The sequence below is a fragment of the Phlebotomus papatasi genome, chromosome 2 (genome assembly GCF_024763615.1).
Source record: "Phlebotomus papatasi isolate M1 chromosome 2, Ppap_2.1, whole genome shotgun sequence".
NCBI classification, from domain to species: domain Eukaryota; kingdom Metazoa; phylum Arthropoda; class Insecta; order Diptera; family Psychodidae; genus Phlebotomus; species Phlebotomus papatasi.
The window spans coordinates 90271945-90284529 of record NC_077223.1 but is presented as its reverse complement, the minus strand read 5'-3'; the positions used below and the strand labels follow the sequence as shown (position 1 = coordinate 90284529).

At 34.9% G+C, this 12585-nt stretch overlaps 1 protein-coding gene across 1 annotated transcript in view; it reads left to right on the top strand.

Moving 5' to 3' along the window:
- The window catches only part of LOC129801136 (contactin-2-like), a 58152-nt gene extending 46289 nt beyond the window's left edge, over positions 1–11863 (top strand). The window contains exon 6 of the mRNA XM_055845900.1: positions 11336–11863. Within this exon, the coding sequence (XP_055701875.1) occupies positions 11336–11469 (134 nt within the window). The 3' untranslated portion in view covers positions 11470–11863. The remainder of the gene's footprint in view (positions 1–11335) is intronic.
- The last annotated feature ends 722 nt before the right edge of the window (positions 11864–12585 follow it).

The window sequence follows — 12585 nt, the reverse complement described above, 5'->3', positions numbered from 1 at the left end:
GCCAATTTCACAATTTTTAATCAAAAATTTCTAAACTCAGGAATTAATTGAGGTCCTACAAAAAATATCTTACATTTGGACATCCTTATAGTTTGTAATCATCCACAAGAATCGGATTTTTATCAGTTCTGAATAATTAAAAAACATTGTTTTTCATAGAATATTCATATGCTTTGGGTACTACAGTCCCAAAAGAGACGAAAGAGTTAAGGCGAAATTTTTGGGAAATTTCTATTCAAAATAAAAGAAAGACACTTATCACGTTTTTATGACATCGTTTCAATCATACGTATAGGGGAAAGTGCTCTGCCTTCGAACGTCCATGCCTTCGAATAATGTGAATTGTTTTTGTTTTTCGTAAGAGATTTACACTAAATTATCACGGACTTATCAACAATTGATTAACAATTGGTTGATATGCTTCTGTAAAATGTATAGCAGACGAAATTTTCAATTTTTGTACAAAATGTATGGGAGACGAAATGTGAAATACGAAATGGTAAAATACGAAATATACTAGAATACGAAGTTTCCGCAATACGAAATGTACAAAACGAACATGTAAAACACGAAATGTAAAATACGAAGTTTCCGCAAACCGAAAATTCACCTTATTCGAAGGCATAAACGTTCTAAGGGAGAGTACTTTCCCCTATAGAAATTTTAGGTCTACGGGGTCACAGCAACTCAGAAAATCAAATACTGGGCCTAAAACTGTAACATCTAAATTACAATTTTATTCCCATTTTATAAAAATGTTTCTAAATTGTGGGATAACAGGATCAGACTTATAAATATTTAAGGGAATATGGGGATGCGTTTCCACTTTCATTAAAAAATATTTTGCTCAATGTACATTTTAAGGGAAACGATAAATATCCCACTGGCTAATTCTACCTCTGGTTTTATATTTCGAAGCAATACATTTAGGACTTAAAATGTCTTTTAACCCTTTAACGAAGAGACATTTTTTACGGACCGAAAATCAACAATAAAAATTTAACCGGTAAACAAAATCAACGAAACGTCTTACATATGACTTTGTAAAACTCAACAGATTCTGATTCGATGCATTTTTATCTCTACGAGCGATAGGGACAAAAACAGCCTAAAAATTTAATTATTTTTTCTGACAATGTCAATGAATAATAATTTCCAGTCTAATGAAAAATATTATGTATGAGTATTGTAGTTTCTTTTTCCAAAGCGGTTTTGCTTAAAAAAAATTGAAAAATAAAAATTAAATAAAATTATTTTTCAATAATGAGAATTTAAAAATTCATAATTTTTAAGCTTAAATATTTACTATACAGCATAGCTGTAGACTTGCAAAAAATATCCTAGATTACTTCAACCTTCTACTTATTTACGTACAAGCATAAGAAAAAAAATAATTTCAGGTAGTCAGGAAAAATTATTTTCTTTATGGGACACCGATGTGTTCCAATCGTCCTTAAAGGGTTAACTGAAAATTAAGATTTCAACACTTTCCACACAAAACGAAACATCATTTCTGAGAAACACATCGATTACCCTGGAGAATTTGTTGATATTTTGTTACAAAAATTGGGAACAATATCTGATTATGTCCATTTCCGCTTCTTTCAATTTCTATTCGCTACGTTTCAGGAATATGATGTTTCCTTTATCAGGTATAGAATAATTAAGGATGAAACACGTAGGGCATGTATCGTTACACTTGACTTGCACTGGGATTGGTGGACAAGATTGGATCGTGGAGTTCATCACTATGGAGAGGATAGGTGTATCCATCTTAATTATTCTATACCTGATGAACGGCATATCGTATTCCTGAAGCGTTGCGGCGAATAAAAATTGAAAGAAGCGAAAAAAGGTCTTAATTCGTTTGCACCAGATATTGCACTCCACCAGATCGTAGATATTCGGAAAATTGGGAACATTATTATGAAATCTTATTAAATACCTATGAGAGGTAACAATCGTCAATACAGAAAATTCAAATAAAAATTTTTAATCTGTGATAAATATTGAAATGGTTATTCTAGACCCTATTCTTTCGCAGGTGCTCTCAGGTTTTGTTGTTGTACCTTAATATATATATATGTATCTCAAAATATGCACCATTTCGAAAAACTTGGATTAAATTATCCTGGACAATTCTTGGAAAGTTCTGTGAAAAACTCTTGATTAAAACTGGTTTACCTGCAGAGAAAAATAAATGTATAAATAGAGAACCAATATACATCCGGCTAGGTAACATCCGTCGGAGTGTTATTTTCAATGAATGTCCTCTTCGTATCCTTATCACTTAAAATACACCAATTTTATATTCAAATCACAATTTATTCTTTCTTAATTGAAGTTGTCTTTGTCATGATAATATTTATTTTTTATGTTACTATAATGCAAAACGCACAACAACTTTTGTTTGGTAAACATGTTTTTGACATTTTAATGAGAGTGAGTGAGATCTAGTTCTAATCATCTCGCTCTCTCTCAAGGGAAATTTTGAAAACATATTTACAAATAAAAGTTATTGTGCGTAGGGCATAATTCAAAAATATTTTAAGAGTATCAATAAACTGCAAAAACTCTTTAAATTGTTGTTCATCTGGATAATTGCAAGCATCTCCGAGAATATCTTGGAATTATAAAAAAAAAGAAATTTAACGTCTTGAAATCTTGAAATCCACATGACTCGTTCCCTGAATTTTAAGATTTCAAGTCATTAGATATGTTTATTTTGATATTTTATTTTCAGAATATTAAAATCTTCAAATTTTCTTGATCTTGATCCTGGTCTCATACTTGATCCCAGTGGTCAAAACCGTCTAAACCTAATATTAGGATACCAACTAATATCTAATATCGTCTTTAAACGATAAATTTACAACCTACGAAAGATCTTAAACTTCTTGAACTTCAAAATAAAAAAAAATTAGAAGTAAATTCCCGTTATATTGAATTCCTAAAGACTGATTGGGTACACAATGTGCGTCGTCCCTAGGGTTAGCTCTCTGAGTGGGTGGTGAAGGATGTGCATCTTTAAGAAAGCCTATTGATGAACATGCCTTCCGATAAGCATAAGACTTTAAGGAAAAGCACTTATGAGCCTTAAGCCGAAAATAGACACAGGCTGATCCTCGAGAATACTCAGCTCGAAAAATTTGGCGATGAAAGATCATCCCAAACTATCATACACTGAGGATTTAGGGCCAAGGATTAGCGTTTTTTGCGTAAATTTCTATTAAATGTGCTCACTTTGATTGTTGAAATACTTTCTAAGTGAAATGTCAATGCATTTTTCATACAGACAGGAGTACTTTGATCTTCCCATTATCCCTATCTTAATGAATTTTAAGATTTTGCGACATTGCGTACCATTACTCTCCATGTCTTTTTATTGAATTGGCATTTCAAAAAGTACTCAAAAATACCCAAAGTGAAGCATTTTATTTTCAGCACTGGCGCTGATGTCGCCTAATCCCCGTAATTTCACTAGACCTCACTAATTTAGAAGACCAGCCTGATCATCAAAATTTTGTGCTGATTCTTGAGAATATTGGCATCAATCCTCATTTTTCGAGCTGATCCCTAAACCGATCCCTGTGTCTATTTTCGGCTTTACGGCTGGTGCGCTCTTAACAGAACGTTAGTCGATCTTGAGCTACGAGTACATTAACACACCCTTAACAAGAGAAATCTTGTGGGGCCACCACCATCATCAGTTGTAGGGGAATGTGCTCTCCCTTCGAACGTTCATGCCTTCGAATAATGTGAATTTCTTATGTTTTTCGTAAGAGATTTTCACTAAATTAACACAGAATCATCAACAATTGATGATAAACTACCTAATATTTAATAAAAATGTGTAAATCTCTTTGGAAAACTCAAAGAAAATTCACATTATTCGAAGGCATGAACGTTCGAAGGCAGAGTACATTCCTCTACCTCTCTGTCCGCTTTCCATGTCTTCGTTTATTGTGATATCACATTTTATTTCATTTGCTGAAACTTATATTATAATAACATATTAATATTGACATGTTAATGGTCTCACGGTTGACTTATGGGGGTTCCTCGAATGTCCTACGGCTCTTTCTCTAACTAATTCACCTCTTAGCATAATAACAGCCGGACAGGTAGGCACATAGGTACACTGACGAGCAAACAGCGGAACGTCAAAAAACTTGAAACTTCAGATTTCCAAAATTTTACCAAAATACGACCCCTAGGGAGATAAGGAGTCGAAATATTTGGCTAAAAATTGAGGGATATATACTACCCTATCTATGGAGTTAGACCAGTAAAAAATTTGACTTCATGAATAAAACTGATTTAAATATTGTCTTTTTCTGTTTTCCTAAATTATTCAATCTTATTTTACTTTAAGTTTGCTAGTTTATAGTACAGATTAATACTAAATCGTTTCATATCAAATTATAAAAAATCGGAGAGACCGAGGAACAATTAGTCAACAAAAAAATTCTTTATCTAATTTATATAATAATTAATGCTGGCACAACATTCCATGAAGGAACTAGGCCTTCCCGCAAGGGGATTTCTAGACACGCATTATTATTTTTTCTTGTGCGAGATGAGGTTGTCAGTCCCATGCCCGTGGAATCAAGTGTAGTGAAGCTCACTGGATGCAATCCGAACCCTCTTAACGCCAGAAAAATTCCTGGTGACCTAAAGGGGATTCAAACCCGGAACACTTGCATCATAGAGAGAGTGCTCTACCACTTGACCCATTGAGTGTCCCATCTAATTTATATAAAACTGATAAATATTACAAAGGAAGGGAGTTATTTAGGGAAAGGCAGTCAGGCTTTGCACATACACTGGCATCGTGCACTTCATATATTTTTCCTATTCTTTTAATGAATCTGATCTGTCTATATGATATTTTAATAGATGGTGTTAAGTTACGCATGTCCTGAAAAAAATAGGTCAGATTAATTAAAGGAATGTGGGAAAAATATGTAGTGTTCGAATCCAAACTGCATGCAGGCTTGGAAGCTTATCTCTTCTCAGTCTCCACTCCATGATCATCTGATCGGCAGGTCGTTCATTTTAGACACATTTTGAGCAGTTTATGTAAAGCTTATATTAAAGTATAACACAAAGACAAATTGGATTAAACCGCAATATCAATAGGGTACATATCCGTTATAGATTTTGTTTATTAATATGCAGAAGTACGCATAAACTATTCTATTCTAAATTGATATTGACATTGCGTTGTCACAAAACTTCCCTTAGTAATAAAGTTCAGCATTTATGTGATGCAGCAAATCATAGAACAGGAATATCAATTTGACTGCTTGCCACCCATCATTGGGATACCCAGGTGAGAGTTAGATAAACTGACTGTGACTTTGATCTGGAATTCCAATATGTATTATATGCATTTATCTATGGTTAGTCGAGGTTGATTTGCATTTACACGTGAGGGAATTTCGTTGTATGCTTTCGTGACAAAGCGCTATAAATTTCCCATGCTGTTGATATATGGTATGAGATGCTTCAATATCTTGCATTAGTGCAAATATTCCTCGCTCGTCCGAAAAAGTTCAACATTTCAATCATTTCCGCAATGTTTTTTTTTTACCATGTTAACCATGTGAATTTTATGCATTCTCACCTTGTTCCAACTATTCGAACTATGAGGTTTCTCATTGGTAGCACTCATTTGTATTTCTACAAATACTCTTGGGGATTTGGAGGTTTTGCAGACGTACTACCAAAAATTTAGATAACCATGAGGTTTGTTGTGGGTGGAAAAAAGCACCGGGCTGTTATTTATTTCTCCCCTGGGTGACCCTTATCCTCCGCTCACTCAGAGAGTATTAAATATAAATTAAAAAATTCTTCAATATCCGGCTGAGAGATGTCTTGCCCGTGAAATAGGGTTGATCGGTCCTATCTTCATGGTCTACTCCCCATCCGGAGGCCACTTATTCCGTAGCTGTTAAATACAACGACTCCCTGGTGGAACACCCGGCGCCTCCACACTGAACTTAAATAGCATCGTAAATTATGTCGACATGACGTTGACAAAGGTTAAAAGTTGTTTTCTTTTGAGCAACATGTGCGTGTTTGCGATGATGTGTGTGTACTTTATAGCCTCTGGAACATCTTCTCCATTTGCAATACCTTTACCTCTCCCCATCCACGTAGCCACCCTACTTCGTGTCTGCATTTGGCGCCCAATTGTCTTTACCAACGCGTTTACATATTGTTTGTGTACTGAATGGTGGTGGCAGATGAGTAATACTTAGCAATACCTAAGGTGAAAGTTAAACAAGGATCTTGTCTCACCCACATTGAGTTTACGCAACAAAAGCTCGTTATTTATATCTGATAGTGGCATTTGGGTATAGCTTCACAAATCACTTGCTTAATTCAAGTTCACGCTACTGCGTGACACTCAAAGATTTCACTAATTAGAAGAATCTGATATAGGTTTGATGGTCTTCTTGAGAAGTAACAAGTTCTATTGGTCAGCAAAAATCTTCAAGGAAAAGGAATCTTTTTATTAGAAAAAAAAACAGTAGGGGAGACAGGGGTAGAATTAGCCAGCAAATGAAGCTTTTTTTTCGCGCATGATTTGTGAAAAAATGATAAAGTTTGTCTAATGTTTTTATATTTCATAAGTAGCATTAGGGTATTGGCTGTTTAAAACCATATAGTTCAGAGCTCTAAAATCCTTGACTTTTTCTAGAGAGGATAATGTAAAAAGTATGACACATTGGCTACACCTGCCCCGGCCTGAGTAGATTTAGCCACTTTCGGGGTGCTATTTACCACCACTTTTCCAGACGAAATTTTAAAACTGGAAATACCAAGTGTTATTTCACTTGATCCACTGAAGCCCACTGATACTAAATATGTAACTTAAACCTAATGAAAAAGACTTTAGCCGACTTTTTTATGACATTTTTGTAATTGCGGCAAAATTGATGAAAATATCCTGAAAAAATCTATTTCACAAATTTTTCATCCGAATGGCAATATTGCTTGGAATATCAATAGTACTCTTTCATCTAACAATTATCCATGTATTAGTGAAAAATCATTGATAGTTTTATCCGGCCACGGAAGAGTGGCTACAACTGCCCCGAGGGCTGTTTTAGTGTTTTTCATCTTATATAAAAAATTGGATAATTATTATCCAAGTGAAAAATCGGATGACATGAAATTTTGTTAGGATTATAGTATCTCATTAAAGAATCTCACCTAATATTAGGTGAGATTCTTAACAATCTCACCTACTATAATCCTAACAAAATTTCATGTCGTCCGATCGACCTCAAATTTGGCCAAAATGTGTTTCGCCACTTCCTGATCACGAATATATATGTGGCTAAGTTACGTTCCTGACCGGCCGGCCGGCCGGCCGCTCTTTGGAGCTTAATAGCTCCTAAACTAAAAAAGATATAGACTTGCGGTTTTCGGCAAAGGTTATATATCGGGTTAATATACGAAAAAAGGTTCTAAAACAATGTTTTCTGGGATAATTATGATCCAATAAAGTCGAAAAAACCATACATTTTTCATTATCTTTTTTAGTTTAGGCGCTAGGTGAGAAAATATAAAAATTTTTTGAAACTCTTTTTGCTTCTATAATTCACATTTTTAGTTTTTTCAAATTTTTTAAATAAAATATACAAAGTAGAATGACATATTTTTCAGTAAAAAATAAATTTATTTTAGTCAGATAACTTTAAATCGGTATTTTTATGGAAATTGAAAATGAGTTTTTTTGCACAAATATTTTTTATTGCCTTTTCTCTGACCTGTCACACAAAACTGGGAATAGCAACAAAACGAAGAGTCAAAATGAGTTCAAACTTTCAAGAGATGTTTATAAGACTAGTACGGAGGACACTATAGCACTTTTAAATAAATAAAACCTTTATTGTCGCTGTAAATGTGATTTTTGTGGAGACCGCTTGAAGGTGGTCTTACCCGTTTATTAGGTGAGATTCTTAACAATCTCACCTTGAAAATTGCAACTTGGTGCATTGACCCCCCACCCCCCACCCCTCCTTCCGCCATTTTGAATACCCCCCTTTTTTTGTTTTCTCAATAGCTCCGCCCTATGGCATTCAGCGGACTCAAATTTTAGTATGTTATAGCTGGGCCTTAGAGCTTTCCATCAATACCAAACTTAAGGTCCCCCGACCCCCCTGACCCGAGCTATAAGGGTCCAAAAAAAATTTCTTAAAATGGCCATAACTCCGGTTCTAATTGTCAGAATTTAAAAAGTGAGGGCTTTTTGGAAAGCTCTCGTAAAATGCCACTTCCCTTCTAACATCGCAAGTTCATAAAACCACCGCTAGGGGCGCTTTTTTTAAAAAGAAAATTTTTAAATCTTAAAAGTTAAATAACTCAAAAATTCCATTGTGCATCGGGCTGAAAATTTAGTATGTTGTAGCCGTTGATTATACCTATCAAACAAAAAAACCTTAAGTCGATCCATAATCCCTGACCCGAGCTATAAGGGGTCAAATTTCGAACATTGACCGGCCTCTATCTCCGGTTCTAATTAACATAGCGACCTAAATTTTACCTTTTTGGTTTCGTCTCGATGAGCACTTTCAGATGGAAGTTCAAAAAGTCACCACAGGTGGCGCTGTAATAGCGTCAAAATTCATCGAAATTCAAAATCACTTTTCTCAAAAATGGCATTGTGCAAGTTAATGAAATTTTAGTATGTTGTAGTCCAGTCTAGGACGTTTCCAAAATGGTGCGTAAGCGCGCTGTGCATCGGGCATCTTTCTACGATCTTCTCCTTAACCCGGAGAAGTCGTAGGTGATAGTAATATTAACAATAGGGAAATCCGAAAGTCGTCGGGAAGAGACAATTACTCAGGGAAACACATCAACTATCTCCAGAGCTTTCAGCTCGGTCTCTAAGCCTTCATCAGTGGTCAAGTCTTGCAATTTTTCTCTGAGACACGTTCAGGGTTTTGGTTAGGATTACAACTGAGAATGAGAGGGAACGGGGGCACTATTCCTGGTTTGGTTTTCTTCACCTCTGAACTGCCCAGTGCTAACAAAGAGAAAATTCCAGCAAGACTCAAGACGAAGAAGAAGATACGAAAATTGTGCCAAGTATTACAATAATTGTAAAAGACAGTGTAAGAATAGTGGCCCCGTTCCCTCTCATGTTGTGGTCTTAAACCGGTCTTAATGGTGGTCTTAAACCGATCTGATTTAACATATACAATTAGTAAATACCATCTTTAAATGTTAGAATTAAAGAAAAGCTTACATACTTAATGGCGCTACAATCAATAACTAATCTCGCCTTGATTCAGAACCGGTCGCCACGTGAACCCGTTACGTACCACTATTATCAATTCCGCAGCCGTAATCAGCTAGCGTCCTGTAGGAGAATTCTGTAACAGTATGACAATGTCATATGACAAATTTAAAAATATTTATATGGTAAATTCGGAAAAATAATCGAAAATGAAGATCATATCACGTATTAAGAGCTTCATTGTTAAGAGTTCATTATTAAGAGCTGCAATGGTCATTCGATGCTTACTGGACTTTAATGGTGTCCTTTTAGCGAATTTGCTATGAAAATTTGTCTTATGACATTGTCATATCGTTACAGAATTCCCCTACTATGGTGAACGGAAAACACCTGTATTGTCTCTTTCAATTTTTATTCTACACGACGTTTCGGGAATCTATGTCCCCTTCATTCCCGAAACGTCGTGTAGAATAAAAATTGAAAGAGTCAAGACAGGTCTTTTCCGTTCACCACTTGGTATACCCCATTGGACCGTACCCATCAAATTTCCCTACTGGTCCACGCCGCTGGGTTTATTAGAGGCTCGGTCAGCCTCGCTTGGTCGAAGCGTAGTGTCAATCGCTAAAGTCTTTTCAGGCTAGGTTGTCCTCCTTTATCTGGATAAACCATATTCACAATATTTTTGTTTTTAATTTTGCTTTTATTTTTCATCTAGGATTTTTATTGCTCATAAAAAATATTTTTTGGTAAAGAAGAGAGCGACAAGAAACTTAATTAAAAAATGGAAACAGCTCGGGAAATCTAATTCTTCAGTAGTGCTCAAGTTTTTATATTTTTCTCTGAGATTCGGTCAATTTGGTCAGGGTAATTTAGACCGGGCATAAAGACGGTGACACTTTTCTATTAATTTAACAATTTTCACCATTCTTGGCATTTTTGTTTTTTTCTTTTATCTTTTAGAGAAGAATATTTAAAGACTTGACCACTACTGATGAAAGCTTGAAGACTGAGCCGACAGCTCTGCAGAAACTTTATGCATTTCCTCTGAGTGATTTCCATTTTCCGATGATTTAACGTTTGCTGTAGGCGAGCTTTCATTTAATTGAAGCACTTAAGGATGGTTTTCAGCAATCCGATCTAACATATTCGATCGGTGAGAACTATCCTTAAGCATAAGAAGTAAAGACAAGTTTACGAACAGCAGGGTGATAAAGTGATCCCCTGGAGGGTGGGGAAAGTCATCTGCATCTACGGTACACTAATTTTAAATTTAAAATTTTCTTTACCATTCTATCGGAAACACATTGAATAATTGTATGAAAGAAATTAGAAAGAGCTTTAATTTCAATTTATTGTATAACGAACGAATGTGGCACAGAAAAGGGGCAAAAGCCAATAAATGATGCCTAGGATTTTCCCAGTAAATGGTGCTGCGCAAAATTATATGCCCTACTTAACTGTCAATTTAAAAGTCTTGGGAATTAATGTGGACCCAATACGCTACACAGTACTTCCTTCCACTTCCTAAAACGCCTGATTTAGTGTATTTAATTTTATTGAACACTCAATTATTTGACTCTTGAATAAAAAATTGGTCAAATTCTTTTTTACCTTCGAGCCTTTCCATGCTTCTGACAATTTGTAATAAAAAAAGGCAGGTAACGTGTTACCACGAAGTACTTCATGTGCTTTCACATAAAATGCCGTCCTTAAGCTCTTTGATAGGCGTCGGCGTCGATGGGGTGGTTCCCAAGAAAAACAGGAACACTGCGAGGGTGATAGAAAATTCCGATAGTGAACATAATTAATATAAAATTGCATGTTTCCCATTTCTAATTTTTCACATGAGATTCATATCACAAGAATGGGTGTTAGCATAGTAAGGGCTGAACGAGGGGGGCAAAATATACAAAAATCATTATATTCGGTTTTTCTGAAATGACTTCGTTTTGTTCAGTTAATGACTGAGATAAGGAAGGGCTTTTATTTGAAATTGCGCAAACTTTCGTCATTTTCCAGACGGTAGAGAGGTCTTTATCACATTTAATGGTAAATAAATTCTTCAATTGATCTTTTCAGGTGAGAAACCAGCCGCAATGCAGCATCCAACCAAAAGTGCAAATGACGCCAATATGAATCCTCTCGACAGATTTCTCACAGTGTATCTCTGTGTGTTTCTATTTCCCATCGTTAAATATGTTGTATTCTATTGATTTTTTTCAAGCAAGACTCTCTTAGTGGTTAAATCTTGTTCAAGGAGGAAATGAATTACCTCTGTGAAATTACTTTTCGAGAAAGTGGAGGAACATGTTGAGATTTAAGAAAAAAAAGGGGTTCAAATATAGAAATGAATAGAGCTGGATGGTGATCATTTTCAATTAAGGTGAAAGCTCAGATGGGTGAAATGATATAAATTAAAAGCTAGTCTTTAAATTCCAGAAAAGAAGTATAAAGCTCCATGTAAATAACACTTTAAGAGTAATTGAAAATAAAAAAAAAATATAGTGAAAAAAGGAAAATTATGAAATAAATGTAAAAGTCTGTTGTCAGGATCTTGAACAACGTCTACTAAAATAAACACAATGTATGATGAATAATTGAATAATTGTGTTGTTTTTTTCACGATTTTCATCTACTTTGATTTTTTTCTGATAAAGGGTAAGGAAACCAAGGTAGGATATTCTGGACTCCAGGACTATCGATGTTGTTTCCTCGGAAATCTTCATGAACCAAGAGAGAGTTAGATTTTTAGTGATCTTAGGATCAAATGAATTGGCTACCCCATTCCTCATCAGATTCATGCAGTGTACCATACTATGAACGCAACAAGGTATGTTATTTACAAATAAAGATTGTATACTTATCAACTAATTCATTCATATTTATTATTTTCCTAATTACAATAACACAAACAGTCGATAATTGGTTCATTAACCTTTATATTTTTTTATGAAGGACTAAGAATTTCGTTTTTCCAAATTACCATGCACAGCACATACAATAATAAAACGGATAAGACGAAAATAAAATAATTAGGGTAAGGGCTCATAATTTTGGACAGTCTGCTTATAAGCATCGAAGTTCCAAGTTTGAAGTGCGATATTTTCAAAACTAATTGATTTTTTTGTTACTCTCTTTTCAGAAGGGTTGTTTAGAAACTTGGCGAGCTATTTATCGTTTTATTTTTACTAAAATTAGTTTTAATACATTTAAAAATGAATTGATATGTAGAGGTGAATTTGGCTCTTATTTCGGACAACTTGGTTATTAATTCGGACAACTTGGCTGTAAATATGGACAGCTAATCCGCCTCAACAGGATGCACATTG